We start from the raw sequence: 20597 nt of genomic DNA, 5'->3' as shown, positions 1-20597 counted from the left end.
GAAGACGTGTACCGTCCATTTGTATCGGTGTCTAGTACAGGAGCAATGAGCAGCCTAGAACCCTTCTTGTAGGTAGAACGGATGGATGGTGTTGGCTGAAGACATGTACCACCCATGAGTATCCGTGTATGGCAGATGCGCATCTAAGAACCTGCTTGTAGGTAGAACGGATTAGTCCCTTCGACTGAAGACGTGTACCATCCATTTGTATCGGTGTCTAGTACAGGAGCAATGAGCAGCCTAGAACCCTTCTTGTAGGTAGAACGGATGGATGCTGTTGACGGAAGGCATGTTCCACCCATGAGTATCTGTGTCTAGCAGAGGCGCAGCCTAGACCCTCTTAGTAGGTAGAACGGATCGATGCTGTTGGCTGATAGCCTGTACCTCCTTCTCTACTTGGTCTCAGCCTGCTGCGTACAGTCCGGGATTTAATATCCCTCTCACGGGGGCGGTGCTGGGTACCGTAAGGATTTGGACTTCATGAGTACGAACGATTGGTGGCAAGTCGATAGAGAAGTTTTGGAAATCAATAGCGGCTTATCGAAACATGAAGGCATTTATTCCAGTGCTTTTTTTATGGGATGATGAGGGGTTGAACGTTGAATTCTTGATAGTTTTCTGGTTGGGAGGCATCATCAAAACAAGTGGACTTGTCCAAGGGCGTGGCCAAGCATGACTTGTGTGGGGCCGGTCTGAACATTGTTACCAGGGCTGTTTGGGGTTTTCATTCGGGCCCTGGGCAGAGCCTCTGTTGAGAGCGAGGGATGAACAGCTGAAGGATGGGCCGCTGAAGCGCGGATGTATGTCACTACAACGCATGCTTTTACAACGCATGCCATTACGACGCAGGTTTTACAACGCAAGTCGTTACAATGACTTGCATTGGGGGGCGCTGGATAGTGAATAGTTTAATTTACTATTCCAACTCCAGTCCCCGTGGATAGTAGGGAAGGTGTTGGATAGAAAATTAAACTATTCCCTATCCTAGAGCGCCCTCCAGCGCAATTCGTTGTAATGACTTGCGTTGTAAAAGTTGCGTCGTAATGGTAGTGCGTTGTAAAAGTTGCGTTGTAAAGGATGTTTCCCCTGAAGTGCATGCAGAATTGTAGAGGGGAAGGGTTAACAAACACGCCTGGTTTCCAGCGAGGGCTTCCCAGTGATATTGTAACCAATGAGAGTGAAGCTTGAGTAGCCTATCAGTGCTGTTGGGCATGCCATCACCAAAGGCAATCTCCTGCATGCCTTGGAGCAAGATAGATCAGGTGGTGAGGGTCCAGAACAATACTCACCTTCAATACCCTCCCTCACGTCTGCAGTGACCCCAGATATGTGAGGGTGATAGCGCACCATTCATCTCCTCATTGGGGTCCAACGCCCACGCTCCATCTTGATCGGGGAGCCAACTTTAGATCACATAGTTTCTTCTTTCCACCATTTTCTTATCCAATACACAGTATTTATTAAGGAATCCTCTTCTCCCAGTCATTTTCCAAGTTATCGACTATGATGTTATAGTTTTGGCAATCCTACTTTATTTATGCCTTCAAAAGGATAGTAGCTATTAGGAGTAATGTTATCACGCTGCAGACTGTGTCACAGATTTATTCTGCAAAAATACATTGATTTAGTAGTCGCTGTGTCTCATTCTATGATTAACAACATCCCTCTTTTTACCCCAAGCACATCTTAACTATATCAATGTATCTTGTACCCATAGGCATTTGACACTTAATGTCACATTATATTTCATATTTCACAGATCTAATCAGCATGGTCTCATCAGATGGTCTTCTGAGTTTACATACCGAGGCTCCATCAAACATCAAATTATGCAATTTAGTACTAAACTCACATTTTGGGATCTATGACGTTACAACGCATACTTTTACATCGCATGCCTTTACAACGGGTTTTTACATCGCATACCTTTACAACGCATAGCGCTTTGGGGTGCTGGATAGTGAATAGTTTAATTTACTATTCCAACTCCAGTCCCCGTGGACACTAGGGAAGGTGTTGGACAGTAAATTAAACTTATTCCCTATCCTAGAGCGCCCCCCAGCGCAATGCGTTGTAATGATTTGCGTTGTAAAAGTTGCGTCGTAAAGGCACTGCGTGGTAAAAGTTGCGTTGTAAAGGATGTTTCCCCACATTTTGTCTTTGAGTTTCATACTACGGTGTATAGTGTGACACAGAAAAAGAGGAAATATGAAACGCCATAATGTTATGGTTTCTTTGCGTCCCACTAACAATGTGTTTGTTTAGGCTTGAGTTAACATATAAATGGAACTTTAAATTATTATTATTTTTTTTAACAATATTTTTCCATTTAGGAAGCCCACATATGGAGTCGTAGAGTGTATATAACGCCTCATATCCTGGTGGAGGCCGCGAAGCGCTCTGATTGACATCAGGCTCCTGGGAGGCCATTTTGTGTGCACGTGTCGGATGTTTGATTGATAGAAAGACAAACAGACACATATTTTGCCTTTGCCAAAAGCTCTATCACAATATTATTGCGAATCAGTAGCGCTGTTTCTGTTCTCAGCGTGACACGCAGCAGCTGCAAGCCTTCTGCACATCTGGCCCAGTTGAGCCCTGAAGAAGCCTGGGCTTCTTCAGGGCCTTCTCCTCAGATGTTTGTTTAGCTCATGTTCCTTTGTGTACATTCCTCGTGAAGGACTCCTGTTTAAGTTCACTGATGCTTCTGGATTCTTCTGCAGTCACGCAGCCTGGCGCAGCTGGAATTTGTGGCAAGGACCCGTGGCGCCAAGTCATGGTCACCATCGCACAGAGTTTGTGCTTGAATAGTTGGCCCACCTCTGTCCCTACAGTAGACATTCTTTCTTTAATGCCAGTAAGACCCAAGAATGGTTTTTATACTGAAGACCCTTCAAGTGTCACTCATTGCGAGTGAGACTCACACTTTTGGAGGTCGGTCTGATCTCTCACTCGGATGTATTACGTTACAACGCACACTTTTACAACGCATACCTTTACAACGCATTTTTTACAACACAACATCCATTACAACGCATTCCATTACAATGTATGCCATTACAACGAATTTTTAAAAACTACCTTTACAACGCATTCCATTACAACGTATACTACCTTTACAACGCATACCATTACAACGCATGCCATTACAATGAATTTTTAGAAACTACCTTTACAACGCATTCCATTACAACGTATACTATCTTTACAACGCATACCATTACAACGCATAACATTACAATGCATGTATGGTAAGTATTGGATAGTGTAGGGGTAAAAATTACTATTCTATCTCCAGGGGGGTGCAACAGTAGGATAAGTGTTGGATAGTGTAGGGGTAAAAAGTACTATTCTAACTCCAGGGGGGTGCAACAGTAGGGTAAGTGTTGGAAAATGTAGGCGTAAACATTACTATTCTAACTCCGGGGGGTGCAACAGTAGGGTAAGTGTTGGATAGTGTAAGGGTACTATGCGTTGTAATGTTATGCATTGTAATGGTATGCGTTGTAATGACATGCGTTGTAGTAGTATGTGTTGTAGTGTCATGCGTTGTAATGTTTGTGTTGTAATGGCATGCGATGTAATGGATGTTGCGTTGTAAAAGTTTCGTTGTAATGGTAGTGCGTTGTAAAAGTTGCGTTGTAAAGGTTGTTTCCCCTCTCACTCACAACAGCCTAAGTTTCACACCTGATAAAAAGGGCTAGAACTTGAACACAAATGCACCTCTTTTCAATGCTCTGTTCTGTGCAGAGCAGCTCCTGACAGCTGAAAAGACCACACTAAAACCCCAAACACAGGCCTCTTTAGCTTTATGGAAGGAGCTGCCGTGGACACATCAGGCTGTTACTCCACTAGTTGTGAAAGCTATTGTAAATGTATGTACATAGTACTTACTACCCATGAAAAGGCATGAAAGCGCTTTTCGGTGAGTAGCACGCTACTCCGGAACCCAAAAAGGATTAGTGGTGGATTAGCATAGGGAAATATGAGTACATTCCAGCGGTGGGCATGCAAGTGTGTTAGTTGGAATGAATATGCTAATGGAGGAATAGTAGAGGGAAGAGTCTAGAAAGTGTTATTTGGGAGATCATAGCAGTAACATGAGGTTTGGGGTGAGCCAAGGAGGGAAAGAGGAGGGAAAAGTCTAGAAACTGTTATTTTTTAGATCATAGTAGTAGAATGGGGCTTGGGATTAGTTAGAGAGTGGAGGTAGAGGATATATACAGAGAGATTTAGGGTGAGAAAAGAGTAGTGCATTGGAGAGAGTCACAGGTTTTTGTGTTTTGTTTTTTCTAAGGTAGGAGTAAAGTAATAAATATATAGATATATATCTACATAGTAAAGGTATACATGTATAAAGAAGATAATATATTGAGATTTCAAGATGTATTGTAAAAATTCAGACTTTCAAGTCCAGCTGTACTTGAAGCTCAAAGTTTACACTCAAAGTTTTGCCATTACTGCATTAGGGTTGAACTTTTCACCAAAGTTTAGTCCTCCCTAATAGCTGAACCTGTGTGTGTTTAGAAAGGTTTTTTTAAATCAGTTCCTCACCAAAAGGGGGTAAGAGTGAGGTTTTATTTTTCAACGCTTGTGTGGCTTCCAGCTCTCGCCGCCCTGGCCCTTTCCTCCCAGGTTGCTGAGTCAGCGACGTGTGGCGGCTCTCTGCAGCCCGTTCCCAGCCGGTGTCAGGTGACGGCTTCACACAGCTGCCCCGGGGAAGGGAAAACATTGCGTTTGGTGGCGGGCCAGAGGGGTCGCTGGCACCGGAGCCAGGGCCCCGGGCCAGGCGCAGGTGAACAGAAACCCAGCCGGTGCTTTAATCGCTCGGTATTAACACCCCAGAGCCCGGCCTCCTGGCCCGGGGCCCGGAGTATGTTTCACCCTGAGCCTTATTAGTTTTAATAATTATTAAACCGACCTTGGCCGGGTTCGTGCACTCAGCAAGGCTTGACTGAGTCAAAGCCGTGGCTGGCCCTAAAAATGAAATGAAATGAATTCGTACTTGTATAGCGCACTTATACCCTGAGGTGTCTTGGCGCTGTACGCATACCGCTGTGGAACCCTTCCTGGCTTTTCCCTGTGAAGTGCCCACTCCTGGGCACCCCCAAGGTGAAGCCAGGCATCCTCAGCGCTGTTGGGGCCGTTGTGGAGATTAAGCAAGCTATTGCCCAGAGTCACAGAGTGGGACCCATGATTAGAATAGGCACCGAGGCGAGAATTATCAGGTCCGAGGAAATTGAGCCCAAGACCCACCAAGGCGGGAATTGAACCCGGGTCCCGAGCCAGACCTCTGCATCAGGGTCTGCCGCTCTAACCATTGAGCCACACTTCTCCACTAAACCCGGCTGCTCAGCTCAGCAGCAGAGTCAGCTGGACTGAGCTACATGAAAAGAACATTAGTTGTGTCTCCTTTTATCGATGCGTTTCGGCTTGCTGTTTGGGTCCTGTATATATTAATGGTTTCTAAAATGTACAAATGTGTGCGCAACCCGTGGAACTGTGTTAGTCCTTTAATGGGGGCTGGTTCACAGAAGACAGCAACAGTCCCTCTAACTGCCCCAGCCCAGCTTGCGTCTGCCCCTGGAGCCATGTTCTGTCAGCTATGCTGCCCCTCTCCAGGGCCTTGGGTATGTTTCTGGCTTTCCAGACGAACCCCTTAAATTAGTGACCAGAACACCGGCTTTAGCAGTGTGAATCCACTGTAGATTCACAGACTGCATCTCCTACAATCGTTAGGGTGAGAAGTTTGCTAGTCTTTCTTAAAGTTTTTCATTTGGGGTTCGGCATTGGTAGAGTCTACAATGATGCTGCTGTAGGAAGTCAACTGGCCCGGGAAACAACCTTTACAACGCAACTTTTACAACGCACTACCATTACAATGAAACTTTTACAACGCAACATCCATTACATCGCATGCCATTACAACGCAGCCATTACAACGCATGACACTACAACGCACACCATTACAACGCATGACATTACAACGCATACCATTACAACGCATCCAACATTTACCCTACTGTTGCACCCCCTGGAGTTAGAATAGTAATTTTTACCCATACACTATCCAACACTTACCCTACTGTTGCACCCTTTGGAGTTAGAATAGTAATTTTTACCCCTACACTATCCAACACTTACCCTACTGTTGCACCCCTCTGGAGTTAGAATAGTAATTTTTGCCCCTACACTATCCAACACTTACCCTACTGTTGCACCCCCTGGAGTTAGAATAGTAAATGTTACCCCTACACTATCCAATACTTACCATAAATGCAATGTAATGTTATGCGTTGTAATGGTATGTGTTGTAAAGGTAGTATGCGTTGTAATGGAGTGCGTTGTAAAGGTAGTTTTTAAAAATTCGTTGTAATGGCATGCGTTGTAATGGAATGCGTTGTAATGGATGTTGCGTTGTAAAAAATGCATTGTAAAGGTATGCGTTGTAAAAGTATGCATTGTAACGTCATACATCCACTGGCCCTGTGCCTAGCGGCTTCTGATAGTTTGGTCTCTTGAACCGCCAGGTTTTTATCGCTGTGAAGAAGAGAAGATGATGATTGGATAACAACTCCAGAAGGTCTGTGCTGCTGGCCATGCAGATCGAAAATGGCTTCAAGTGTTCAAATAACAAGCATTTACAGTTAAAAGAATAATCTAAGATCTTCTGACGCGAACTCCATCGTTGCGTCTGATAGATTGACAGGCTCGGAATCAGAGCTAGGAAGGCTGCGGAGTCAAATCCTGGATGAGGTCGCGTGGTACCCTGTTTCTTCATCCACCTAGGACCATCGAGAGACGTATACCACAGTCATACTGATCTGAAATCAAGAAGGAAAAAATATACCTTAGTGAGAATATTGCATCTACCATAGTTTTCTGGCAAATCGCTACCAGTATTAGTTCCTGTGGAGAAACAAAGAGAAATATTTTTTAAAAAGCATTGGCAAAGCCAATAGGGCTGGCTTGCATTTTGAGTCCTGACAAAAAAACAGAACAAAATCCTGCTGCAGGGAAAACAAAAACAGTCACTTTCTGAACGCAAAACATTTATGAAACGTAGAAGAAACGTGTGAGATTCCGAGTATCTTTGTAAATACGTTCATCGTGTATTGGAATAAAAATACTCCATAAGAGGAGGAATGACACACTCGCCGGGGGGAACATCGTTTACAACGCGGTGTTTACACCGCAGTACCTTTACAACGGTGCCATTACAACACAAGTCGTTACTACGACTTGCGCTGGATGGCGCTGTTGTATAAGGAATATTGTAATTTTATATTCCAACACCTTCCCTACTGTTACGTGGGCAGGTGTTAAAATATAAAATTATAATAATCCACAATCCACGCACACCAACGCAAGTTGTTGTAACGACTTGCGTTGTAAAGGTAGCGTTGTAAAGTACCGCTATCTAAAAGATCGCGTTGTACTAACGTACATCCCTCGCCGGCCAGTAGTGCGAGGTGAGAGAAGTAGTGCTCTGGGCAGAGCCAAAGTCCAGGTTTTTTATTTTAAGAATGAGTTACAATGGGTCTTGCAGACAGCTCTCAAGTCAGACCTAAGACAGAACAGTTTGTGCTGGTAACCCATGTATTGAAAGTAATTAAAAGTGCCCTCTGATTGGACCAATAGCACATGACCAGTAAGTTAGCACGAGTCTAGTTACTGTGGGCCACGTGCAGGCGAAGGGCAGCAAGCAATGCCGTCTGTCCACTGGCTAACGAACTGTAATGAGTCTTGGCCCTTACTCAGCAAGGCTGAGCCAACATCATAATAGAACAACACAATTGCCAATGCTGAGACTGACTACCCAAATATTCCTAATCATTTCATGAAGGAAAACGTGAAATGTTGCTTTAGAAATTGCAACTTAGTCCAAAGTGCCTTATTCAATATTCATTTTATTTGTTCAACACATTTTTTTCAAAAGAACAACATGATATAAAAGTGTATTCGTGTACGTAACCAAACATTGGAGAACAAACCAGTGAAAAAAGTAAACTCAACACCTTTCATTTGGCCAATTTCACATTCATGTCTCAAACATCCATACATACATCTCAATAAATAAAAAATAAAAATTACAAAAAAGAAGAAAAAGGAGGGAGGTCCCTTAAACACAACTACTTGTGTAACACAATAAATGCACCATAGGTCACAAATTTCAACAAATCAAAAAACTGTAACAAGGAAACTTTTTTCCTTTTATGTATACAATTAAACTTTTTTGTGTGTGCAGGGACCCCGTTGGTCGACGCGTTTCGAACCCTGGTTGATTAATGGGTTCTCCTCAGGACCAATAACTATCTACAAAAAACAAAATGACACAGTTTTAGACTAACTACGTTTTAGAAAAAACGATATCCTTAGATTTATTTATTTATTTTATTATTTATTTTTGAATTTTATAGAGCGCGCGGCTACCCCCGAGGGGGTGTCCCGGCGCTAACAACTAATGAGCCCTGAGAAGGAGGAGAGAATCAAGAAGAGAACAGCCAAGTCTTTAGTTTGCGGCGAAAGATGGATTCAGTGGGGACAAATCTTAGCTCCAAGGGGAGGTTGTTCCACAGTCTAGCAGCTGCTACTCCAAAAGCTCTACCGCCTACTCTAGAAAGGCGGAAACGTGGGACAACCAAGAGACGCAAACTATTGGATCGTAAAGATCTCACAGAGTGTGATAGAACAAGACGTTTTTTCAGATAGCCTGGGCCAAGATTGTTCAAGGCTCGAAAAGCAAGGATCAGTATCTTAAAGTGAATCCGTTTAGTAATAGGGAGCCAATGCAGTTGTTTACGATAAGGTGCTACAGATTGACGAAACGGAATATTGCCAATCAATCTGGCAGCGGCATTCTGCACGATTTGCAGACGTTCAATCTGGTAAAGCGGGGCACCTGCGTAGAGACTGTTCGCATAGTCTAAGTGAGACGTGATCAGAGACTGAACCACCGTTCTACGAGCATTCAATGGGAGGTAAGGCAAAATCTTTTTGATCATACTCAGTTTCGCAAAACAGGCAGATGTAGTCTTAGTAATGTGGGGAGCACAAGAAAGGGTATTGTCAAACAGGAAGCCCAGATTGCGAACTGTAATAGCTGGTATCGGGGGGGGGTCAAGGACCACTGGCCACCACAGGCTGGATGGAATAGGAGTTTTCTGATTAAAAAACATCACCTCCGTTTTATCAGTATTAAGCCTGAGGTGGTTGGTGGTCATCCAATTGCAAATGTTATTTAAACACTGACGGAAGTTGGCAAAAGAGGTGTCAGAGTGATCCCTAAAAGAAAACATCAGCTGGGTATCATCAGCATAGGAGATCACTCTGACTCCCCAGGATTCCACCACCTTGGCCAGAGGGGCAAGATACACATTAAATAATAAAGGGCTCAGGGCCGAGCCCTGGGGGACACCACAAAGAAGAGGTTTCTCAGTTGAAGTAAAAGGCTTCAGAAAGACCCTCTGAGAACGATCCTTCAAAAAGGACCTGATCCAGGTCAGCACAGTGCCTCTTATGCCCAACTGGCACAGGCGGTCCAATAAGATTGTGTGGGAAACCGTATCAAAGGCGGCGGATAGGTCGAGGAGGACCAACATGGCCTCCTCGCCCCTATCCACACACTCTCTGATAGTTTCGGAGACTTCAAGGAGAGCTGTCTCCGTACTGAAGCCTGCTCTGAATCCCGACTGAGAGTCATGGAGAAGCAGATTAGTCTCTAGAAAATCAGCCAATTGCAGTTGAACTGCTTTCTCCAAGATCTTAGCTGACTGGGGGAGAAGGGAAATGGGCCGATAGTTTGAGAAGAGGCTAGGATCTGAGTTCGCCTTTTTAAGGATCGGGACCAGCATGGCCTCCTTCCAGATGGAGGGGAACTGGCCTGAACCCAGAGAACAATTCCAGATATCAAGGAGGGGCTTAATCAGTATAGGGGCAAGAATACCCATCATAGTAGCTGGAATCAGATCAAGAGGAGAGCCAGATTTGCACTGTGAAATTAGTCTCTGAGAAGACTCAACAGTCATCTCCTTAAAAGATTCGAGGAGACGGATGTCCCCATCTATCTCACTAGGGGCTGGAGAGTTACCCTCCGCGGGGAAGGAGGACCTGATAGTCACGATCTTCTCCTGAAAGTATTCGGAGAGACCATTACACAGTACCTGGCTGGCCGGGATCTGAGAAGATAAAGCCGCAGGATGCGAAAAGTCCTTCACAATTTTAAAAAGGGATTTGGAGGAATTTCTAGATTTCTCGATTTGGAGGGCAAAAAAATCTCTCATAGTTGACCGTTTTAAGGAGAGAAACTTTCTCAGAGCGAATTTATAAACAACTTTAGCCTCTGGATCATAGTTTTTTCGCCATAGACGTTCAAGTTTTTTACAACGGCTCTTCTCCTCCCTAAGCGTCTGGGAGAACCAGGGAGATGAAGGACGAGATCTAGCAGACGTGATGGATTGGAGGGGCGCAATGATATCTATGGCGCTCAGCAAGGTTGCATTGAATTCGGACACCCTTTCATTAACAGTGTTACAGGACGAGGGTGCCTGGCCATTAGGCAAAAGAGGACTCAGGGTGGCACAGGTTACTTTATGCCATTTTCTCCTGACCTCCTTATTGAGTACAGTAGGTAAGGGCGCCAAGATAAGGGGAAGATCAAACGGCACGAGATAGTGGTCCGACCAGGTAAGAGGCAGGGGTGGATGAAGCAGGATGTCCAGGTGCCCTGAAAAGACCAAATCCAAAGTATGGCCTGCTTTATGCGTAGGGCCCTGAACTAGTTGAGGGAGATTTAGACCCCTCAAGGCATCCAGAAACTGGTTGGCCGAAGAACATAAAGGATCATCCACGTGTAAATTGAAGTCGCCAAGTACAATAAAGTTCGAGTGTTTAAGGGACAGGTCAGCAATCAAATGTACAAGCGACATAAGAGAGCCAGACGAGGCAGTAGGTGGATTGTATACTAAAATCCCAGCTAAGATAACAGCCGCGGAATCAGCCAGAGTAAAGTGCATGGCTTCAATTTTACCAATATTACCAAGTTTGGTAGTCGTCAATTTAAAATGAGCCTTAGCAATAATAGCAATACCCCCGCCCATTTGGCCACCCTCACGATGACAACCTTTAAAGAGGTAATCAGGAGGCGTGGCCAAAAGAATATCGGGGTTCGAGGAATCCTTCAGCCACGTCTCCGTGAGAAACAGTACATCCCAAGCATCAGCAGTAAGGGATGACCAGATCTCACCAGCATGGCGTGGCAGGGAACGACAGTTAAGCAGCGCAGTTTTAAGCGTAGGGGCTAGAGTATGACGCTTACTTATATTACAGTTTTGGTTAAAACGTTTCCTTGCTGGTCGCAGATTAAAAGCACATAATGGGCATTGAAACGAGGAAGCCTCTAATTGGCTGGGGCAGCATAAAGGAATCGGGGAACATGCCCTAGGGCGCAGTTGTAGTAGCGCCACTTTGGACCACATAATGTTAGAAGCCCCTATGAAACGGGCAGGGGGACCGGCACTAGGCACGGGCCAGGCGCGGACGGGCGCAGACGGGCTTGCCTTAGGCGCGCCTTCGGCGCGCCATCGGCGCGCCCGCTGCGCCCGTCCGCTGCGCGGACGGGAAGTCCCATTGTTTATACACATGAGGAGGGTGGGAGGCGGCCAGAACTGGACCGCTCCCCTGCCTGTCCCAAGATGGCGGCTGTCCCTCTCTGTGCCGGCGTCAGCGCCAATATCGGCTGATCCGGTGGGGAGAGACGTGCAGGGACCCTCCGGCGAAGTAAATCTCGCCTTCAAGGTAAATGCACCAATGTGGTATTAAAATCGGAACACAATAAAATATAAACACTTTTTTAAAATCAGTGAGCCAACAAAGTGCAAAGCGCGAGTGTAGATAGAGGAGAAGTGCCCCCGGCTTTCCGCCTCAGGGGAAGAGCAAAATTAGTCTAGCTGACCGTTAGACAAGTGCGCCTTAAGTAAACAAGGGAGGGCGGGAGGCGGCCAGAACTGGACCGCTCCCCTGCCTGTCCCAAGATGGCGGCTGTCCCTCTCTGTGCCGGCGTCAGCGCCAATATCGGCTGATCCGGTGGGGAGAGACGTGCAGGGACCCTCCGGCGAAGTAAATCTCGCCTTCAAGGTAAATGCACCAATGTGGTATTAAAATCGGAACACAATAAAATATAAACACTTTTTAAAATCAGTGAGCCAACAAAGTGCAAAGCGCGAGTGTAGATAGAGGAGAAGTGCCCCCGGCTTTCCGCCTCAGGGGAAGAGCAAAATTAGTCTGATGAACACTGCGTCCCCCTAGACGCCTTCATACCTGAAAGTCTCCAGCTTATGTTTGTAATCCAATTGTCCCACGCTCCAAATAACATTTCATGCCCACACTGAAAGAAGGGAGAAAGTTTGAAAAAGCTCAAGTTACAGCATGTAACGGGTAAAGGCAACCTAGACAACGTCGCGCCACTGAGCTCCACATTTCCATTAGAATGGCTTACCCATTGTTCCAATGCGGTGCTTGCACAGATGCCTGCCAAGTTTATGCGGTTTCTTTTCCTCTGTCTTGCTCGTGTTCACAAAATCTAATGTTAAGACAAGGGGACCATTTACTGACCACCCACAAAAAGAGGCACGGCTGCTGCATTCACATTTATGCATCATTTGCGCTTACCGTCGGTACATCCGTTCGCGTTGCTCAATAGTTGTCAAGCGCGGCTCTCATTACTTGTCAGGCTTCGTCTCTCCTGTCGGAAACAGAAAACATTCAGTGTTTTTGGACTGGGCGCTGCAGCGAAACTGCTCAAACTTGCAGTGCTGCCGTCTTACCGAGCGGATGCAAGTCCCAAACGCCACTGAATTCACTTGCTGTGCGTCATGGAAACGCGGTGTTCAGTGTAAAACATTACACTTCCTGTTTACTCGCGGGATTACCGCATGGGATGCTGGATGTGGTAGTTTATTCAATGGATGTATTGACTGACGGAGAATTGTACTCCTAATTTGGCATCACAGACAGGCAGCTTTAATGGGCTACAGCCAAAGGTGCACAGAAACAGAACAGGTGCAGCCACCATATTTTCACAGCGGTTTAAAAATTTCAGAAATTTCATTGAGCCCGTTCGTGGCCGTATTAAACTTCATAATAAGTAAAGCTTCCCTTTGACTTAGGCGTGCTTCCAGGTCCCCACCTCGAGGATCCTTTTCAATTTTCGATAGAACAGTCCACTGGAATTCGTTCTCCTTGTGATCTTTACTAATCCAGTGGTTCACGAGTGGCGCATTCACGACTTTTCTCCTGATCCGGGACTTATGTTGTGTAATGCGCTGTCTGATTTCCTGGGTTGTTTTTCCAATGTACAGGTTTGGACAGGGGCATATGACTCCATAGACTACGTTCCTGGTCACCATAAGTGTGGAACCTGCACATGCTGTGACCAAACCATAGAAAGCGCAATTTTCTCCTTCCAGAATATTCATTGGAAACATGAATCTTTTTCCAACTGTAAAACCAGGAAAATTGAAAAGGAGCAACGCGAACGGATGTACCGACGGTAAGCGCAAATGATGCATAAATGTGAATGCAGCAGCCGTGCCTCTTTTTGTGGGTGGTCAGTAAATGGTCCCCTTGTCTTAACATTAGATTTTGTGAACACGAGCAAGACAGAGGAAAAGAAACCGCATAAACTTGGCAGGCATCTGTGCAAGCACCGCATTGGAACAATGGGTAAGCCATTCTAATGGAAATGTGGAGCTCAGTGGCGCGACGTTGTCTAGGTTGCCTTTACCCGTTACATGCTGTAACTTGAGCTTTTTCAAACTTTCTCCCTTCTTTCAGTGTGGGCATGAAATGTTATTTGGAGCGTGGGACAATTGGATTACAAACATAAGCTGGAGACTTTCAGGTATGAAGGCGTCTAGGGGGACGCAGTGTTCATCTAAGGATATCGTTTTTTCTAAAACGTAGTTAGTCTAAAACTGTGTCATTTTGTTTTTTGTAGATAGTTATTGGTCCTGAGGAGAACCCATTAATCAACCAGGGTTCGAAACGCGTCGACCAACGGGGTCCCTGCACACACAAAAAAGTTTAATTGTATACATAAAAGGAAAAAAGTTTCCTTGTTACAGTTTTTTGATTTGTTGAAATTTGTGACCTATGGTGCATTTATTGTGTTACACAAGTAGTTGTGTTTAAGGGACCTCCCTCCTTTTTCTTCTTTTTTGTAATTTTTATTTTTTATTTATTGAGATGTATGTATGGATGTTTGAGACATGAATGTGAAATTGGCCAAATGAAAGGTGTTGAGTTTACTTTTTTCACTGGTTTGTTCTCCAATGTTTGGTTACGTACACGAATACACTTTTATATCATGTTGTTCTTTTGAAAAAAATGTGTTGAACAAATAAAATGAATATTGAATAAGGCACTTTGGACTAAGTTGCAATTTCTAAAGCAACATTTCACGGTCTGTCCACTGGCAGCGCAAAATGGCACATTCATTATCTACCAGTAGAGCGTCGCAGGACAGCCGGATGAGCGGTCCTAGAAGGACAGACGTCTACAAACACTTCTAGACGTAGGGTGACCAGATTCTTAAAACAAAAAACGGGGACAGATCATAGACATAGAAGTAGGACTACGGTTTGCAGTAACCACCGACATAAACGTAGGACTATTTGACAGCTGTCATAGACATAGAAAAAGGACTACAATGACAGCTCACTTCACAGACCGAGATGAAGCATTACAGACAACAAATCCGAGGTCTTTTATTGGCACCCCTCTCCTTTGCGCAGCAGCATTAGTACTTTTTATTACATTTACACTTCCTGCTACAGCACTCACCTCAGAGACGACACACGCGGTAAACAGTGCAAAGAGAGCACGCGCGCGCATGCTCAACCGGAACAATGAAAAACAGGGACATTTCTGTGTTTAACCGGGACACTGTTAGAAAATGGACATTTGAGTCACTTGGAGAAAAGTGTTGGGACACGGGGACACTTCTCCAAAAAGGGGGACCGTCCTGGGAAAACGGGGACTTCTGGTCACCCTATACTAGACGTCTGGACTAAACTGAGACATCCTCAAGAGAGATGGCGGCTGGATGGAAAGGAGAGCACGCCTCCTGGGCAGTAACTCTGGGGCACGTTCCAGGATGTCTCTTTTTTGCTCACTGCGCCACTCTAGACAGGGATCAACCCATGCAAATCATTTTTGGTCCAGCTCCGACACAGACGGTCCAGCCGGACTGATGGCCGACATCTCTGCAGGAGAAGACAAGCGTATAATTTCCATATAGAAGGGTCCGGTCCTGTAGTGCTTACCTTCCAAAAGAATTTAGATGTGGAAGTGTATACTGCACACCTTCCATGATGCTCGGAGGAAGTCAGCTAGAGAGCACTACCACTACATAAATGTCATTAAATTAAACTAACCAAAAAAAGTAGAAATAAAGGACTACACTACCAGAAGAAAGGATCAGTTACCAATGGTTTCTAAAAGGTTTTGATTTTTAAATGCTCAGATTTTTTGTTTAACACCTTCAGTGCTGGCGGGATTCCCCCGCTGTGCTGGGGGGCGGGGGGGGGAGGGGGCGCGTACGACGCTCCGGTGCTCATGACGAACTAAGCTCGTCATGACCGCGCCCGTTCCAATGGAACGCTCAGCACAGCAGGGGAATCAGCACAGCATGTGAGCGTTCCACGGAACGGGAGCGGTCATGACGAGCTCAGCTAGTCATGAGCACCGGAGAGGCGTAGCTCATGACGAGCTGAGCTCGTCATGCGCACTGAAGGGGTTAAGTTGCAAAAAAAATGCCACCAGTTTGTTTTTTCAAGTTATTTTACTAATAGAGCTATGGCTGGTGAGAAATTAGAAAAAAGTGGGAGTGTGGCGGATGTGTGATAGTGGATGAGGGCGAAAGCGACACCAGGGGGCGGGAGTAAGTGGAGACAAGAGTTGACCAATGGAAATAGGAATGAAGAGAGCGGCACCAGGGGGCGGGAGTAAGTGGAGACAAGAGTTGACCAATGGAAATAGGAATGAAGAGAGCGGCACCAGGGGCGGGAATAGATAGAGGAGAGAGTTGACCAATGGTAAGAAGAATGAAGGGAGCGACAGTAGGAGGCGGGGCAGATGGAGGAGAGAGTTAACCAATGATAAAAGGAATGAAAAGAGCGACACCAGAGGGCGGGAGCAGATGGGGGAGAGAGTTGACCAATGGTAAGAAGAATGAAGGGAGCGACAGTAGGAGGCGGGGCAGATGGAGGAGAGAGTTAACCAATGCTAAAAGGAATGAAAAGAGCGACACCAGAGGGCGGGAGCAGATGGGGGAGAGAGTTGACCAATGGTAAGAAGAATGAAGGGAGCGACAGCAGGAGGCGGGGCAGATAGAGGAGAGAGTTAACCAATGATAAGAGGAATGAAAAGAGCGACACCAGGGGGCGGGAGCAGATGGGGGAGAGAGTTGACCAATGGTAAGAAGAATGAAGAGAGTGACACCAGGGGGCGGGAGCAGATGGGGGAGAGAGTTGGCCAATGGTAAGAAGAATGAAGAGAGTGACACCAGGGGGCGGGAGCAGATGGGGGAGAGAGTTGGCCAATGGTAAGAAGAATGAAGGGAGCGACAGCAGGAGGCGGGGCAGATGGAGGAGAGAGTTGACCAATGGTAAGAGGAATGAAGAGAGCGACACCAGGGGGCGGGAGCAGATGGGGGGAGAGAGTTGACCAATGGTAAGAAGAATGAAGGGAGCGACAGTAGGAGGCGGGGCAGATGGAGGAGAGAGTTAACCAATGATAAAAGGAATGAAAAGAGCGACACCAGAGGGCGGGAGCAGATGGGGGAGAGAGTTGACCAATGGTAAGAAGAATGAAGGGAGCGACAGTAGGAGGCGGGGCAGATGGAGGAGAGAGTTAACCAATGATAAAAGGAATGAAAAGAGCGACACCAGAGGGCGGGAGCAGATGGGGGAGAGAGTTGACCAATGGTAAGAAGAATGAAGGGAGCGACAGTAGGAGGCGGGGCAGATGGAGGAGAGAGTTAACCAATGATAAAAGGAATGAAAAGAGCGACACCAGAGGGCGGGAGCAGATGGGGGAGAGAGTTGACCAATGGTAAGAAGAATGAAGGGAGCGACAGTAGGAGGCGGGGCAGATGGAGGAGAGAGTTAACCAATGATAAAAGGAATGAAAAGAGCGACACCAGAGGGCGGGAGCAGATGGGGGAGAGAGTTGACCAATGGTAAGAAGAATGAAGGGAGCGACAGCAGGAGGCGGGGCAGATAGAGGAGAGAGTTGACCAATGATAAGAGGAATGAAAAGAGCGACACCAGGGGGCGGGAGCAGATGGGGGAGAGAGTTGACCAATGGTAAGAAGAATGAAGAGAGTGACACCAGGGGGCGGGAGCAGATGGGGGAGAGAGTTGGCCAATGGTAAGAAGAATGAAGAGAGTGACACCAGGGGGCGGGAGCAGATGGGGGAGAGAGTTGGCCAATGGTAAGAAGAATGAAGGGAGCGACAGTAGGAGGCGGGGCAGATGGAGGAGAGAGTTAACCAATGATAAAAGGAATGAAAAGAGCGACACCAGAGGGCGGGAGCAGATGGGGGAGAGAGTTGACCAATGGTAAGAAGAATGAAGGGAGCGACAGCAGGAGGCGGGGCAGATAGAGGAGAGAGTTGACCAATGATAAGAGGAATGAAAAGAGCGACACCAGGGGGCGGGAGCAGATGGGGGAGAGAGTTGACCAATGGTTCGAAGAATGAAGAGAGTGACACCAGGGGGCGGGAGCAGATGGGGGAGAGAGTTGACCAATGGTAAGAAGAATGAAGAGAGTGACACCAGGGGGCGGGAGCAGATAGGGGAGAGAGTTGGCCAATGGTAAGAAGAATGAAGAGAGTGACACCAGGGGGCGGGAGCAGATGGGGGAGATAGTTGACCAATGGTAAGAAGAATGAAGAGAGGCGGGAGTAGATGGAGGAGTGCACAGAAAGACTTCTTGCACTTGTACACTTAAAATGGTGGGTTTTTCTATTTGCTTCATAGTTCAATCTATTGTGCTGATACATTTTATATGATTTTGCAAACCAAAAAGTAATATCAATTTAAAAAACAGTCGCATAATCAAATAGTTTCATGAGTAAGACATGCTTACACATGGAGCAAGCTATTTTTCCCCTAATGTCTGGTTCCTAACAATCCATTCACAAAACTTTTCCAATGAAAGAAATGCCTTTCTGAGCTAAAAATCTTTTTATACATGAGTAGGCGTGTCTTACTTCTGGAAATTAATTCACAACATTTTCTATATATGGAGAAAAGTTTTGTGGAGCACAAAATTATTTTTTTAAGCGTGAGCATAGCATCCACCTGTGTTTAGACCATCTCAGAAAATACTCAGAGGAAGAAGATTCTTGATTAAGGCCTGGAAATTCAGTAATAATTCATACATAAAAAGAGGAACAAGGCCCAAAAGCTGTGTGGATGGGCCCTTGGGGGTCCAGGGGGCTTTGCTGACCTTTTCAACAGGTGTAACTCTTTGCATTCCAGACACTGCTGAACGAGTTGGACCGAAGTTTGGGAAAATATCGCGAAGAGGTGAATCTGAAGACGGCCATCATGTCTTTCATCAACGCCGTACTCAACGCCGGTGCGGGTGAGGTGAGTTACTGACCGGAGAGGGTTGGCACAAGTTGGCCCCATCTGTAGTTATTACTCGATGTAACCAGCAACTTTTACTCCGCACTACCATTACGATGCAACTATTACAACGCAAGTCATTACAACGACTTGCGCTGGAGGGTGTTCTCGGATAGGGAATAGTTTAATTTACTATCCAACACCTTCCCTACTATCCACGGGGACTGGAGTTGGAATAGTAAATTAAACTATTCCACTATCCAGCGCCCCCCAACGCAAGTCGTTGTAACGACTTGCGTTGTAAAAGTTGTGTCGTAATGGCATGCGGAGTGAAAGCATGCTTTGTAATGTCATACATCCGCCAATAGGCTTCAACGTAAATTTGGAGTGTAGTTGACCTTGTGTTGATTGCTTGAATCGGGGTAAGCCGACAGGTCCGCCCATTCTCAAACTGTAGAGCGCGGACCCTGTAGGCGGGGCGCTCAGGATTAGGCAGCGGCCCACAGGACAGCGAACGCATGGGCTTCCGCGGTCTTGTAGGCCTTACTTTGTTCAGTTGCTGGTTTTTGGCGGCCATTTGACAGCCTGATCTGACCGGTTCCAAGTCTAAGAACAGGGTGTACGCGTAGCGTGCTGACGGAGAGATGCGACCTTAACTGGAATTGACAGAATGTGCTAAAAATGGAAAAGCAGCTCTGCTAGACAAATGTTTGCTGTCACAGGGCCCCCCTTGGGAGCAGTAACTCTAACTCGGTTAACGATTGAGGCGGGACCCCTCCATTCACTTCCTTTAAGGGCTTTTAGTGGAAAATACCAACTCGCGTGTGTACTACAGCGCACTTGGCCTCAAATATGGATAGTGAAATAGCATTTATTTATTTATAAAGTTTTATATAGCGCGAATGTGACCCACGAGGGTATCAGAGCGCTTTACAGTATAAGAACATAAATGGATGAGGTGGTATACATACTTTCAAAAGTGTCAATTCGTACAAAAGAAATATAAAATATATGAATAACAAACATAGAGGACATTGAAGCTGCAGGACATAGTAGAATAGAAAGTTAATGAACATTTCCGGGGAACATCCTTTACAACGCAACTTTTACCACGCACTACCATTACAATGCAAACATTACAACGCAAGTCATTACAACGACTTGCGCTGGAGGGCGCTGTAGGATAGGGAATAGTTTAATTTTCTATCCAACACCTTCTCTACTATCCACAGAGACTGGAGTTGGAATAGAAAATTAAACTATTCCACTATCCAGCGTCCCACAACGCAAGTCGTTGTAACGACTTGCGTTGTAAAAATTGCGTTGTAATGGCATGCGTGGTAAAAGCATGCGTTGTGATGTCATACAACCAACATTTCCTGCTTGGCGACTAGAGTGTGCTAGAAAACATGAAGTAAAAGAAGCAAAAACATAATATTAGCATTGCAAAGGTTTAAAAATGCATTTAGTAAGCACTATGCAGGTTGAGATCCCCGCGAGCTTTATATCACCTTTTGTTTGTTTTCGCCTTCAAGCCCCTTTAGGGATGCTGGTCCCTCAAGACATTACCAAATGTCTTGAGACCACAACATAAATGCACATGGAAAATACTGTCTTCGCATAGATGCCATTATTAACAGCTGGAAAGCTTTGCAAACATTTACAAAAAGACAAAAAGTAGGCATATATATTTATTTATATTTTAGCGCCTACCTGAACTCAAAGGGGAAGCAGAGCACTATACATACATACTTGGATAAACAGTGTAACCAACAACAAAAACATTTATAAAGAAAGTGAGAAATTGCCAAAATAAGTTGGAAACAAGGACCACCGAGCAGCAGTAAAAGGGATATATCGTGAGGAAGACCACAGGGAAGGTCAAAACGTGTCACCAGACGCCACAATAAAATCTGCTCTTAGTGAACCCGAGCATGCTAGAGCCTGTTTTCGGAGAGGGAA

At 45.7% G+C, this 20597-nt stretch overlaps 1 protein-coding gene across 2 annotated transcripts in view; it reads left to right on the top strand.

Moving 5' to 3' along the window:
- The window catches only part of DAAM2 (dishevelled associated activator of morphogenesis 2), a 648121-nt gene that overhangs the window by 392452 nt on the left and 235072 nt on the right, over window positions 1-20597 (top strand). For both annotated transcript variants that reach the window (XM_078647328.1, XM_078647329.1), the window contains exon 7: window positions 18546-18656. In XM_078647328.1, the coding sequence (XP_078503454.1) occupies window positions 18546-18656 (111 nt within the window). The remainder of the gene's footprint in view (window positions 1-18545; window positions 18657-20597) is intronic.

The sequence above is a fragment of the Lissotriton helveticus genome, chromosome 6 (assembly GCF_964261635.1).
Source record: "Lissotriton helveticus chromosome 6, aLisHel1.1, whole genome shotgun sequence".
Taxonomy (NCBI): domain Eukaryota; kingdom Metazoa; phylum Chordata; class Amphibia; order Caudata; family Salamandridae; genus Lissotriton; species Lissotriton helveticus.
Note: the sequence above shows the minus strand (reverse complement) of the source record. Positions and strands in the feature narration are given on the sequence as shown.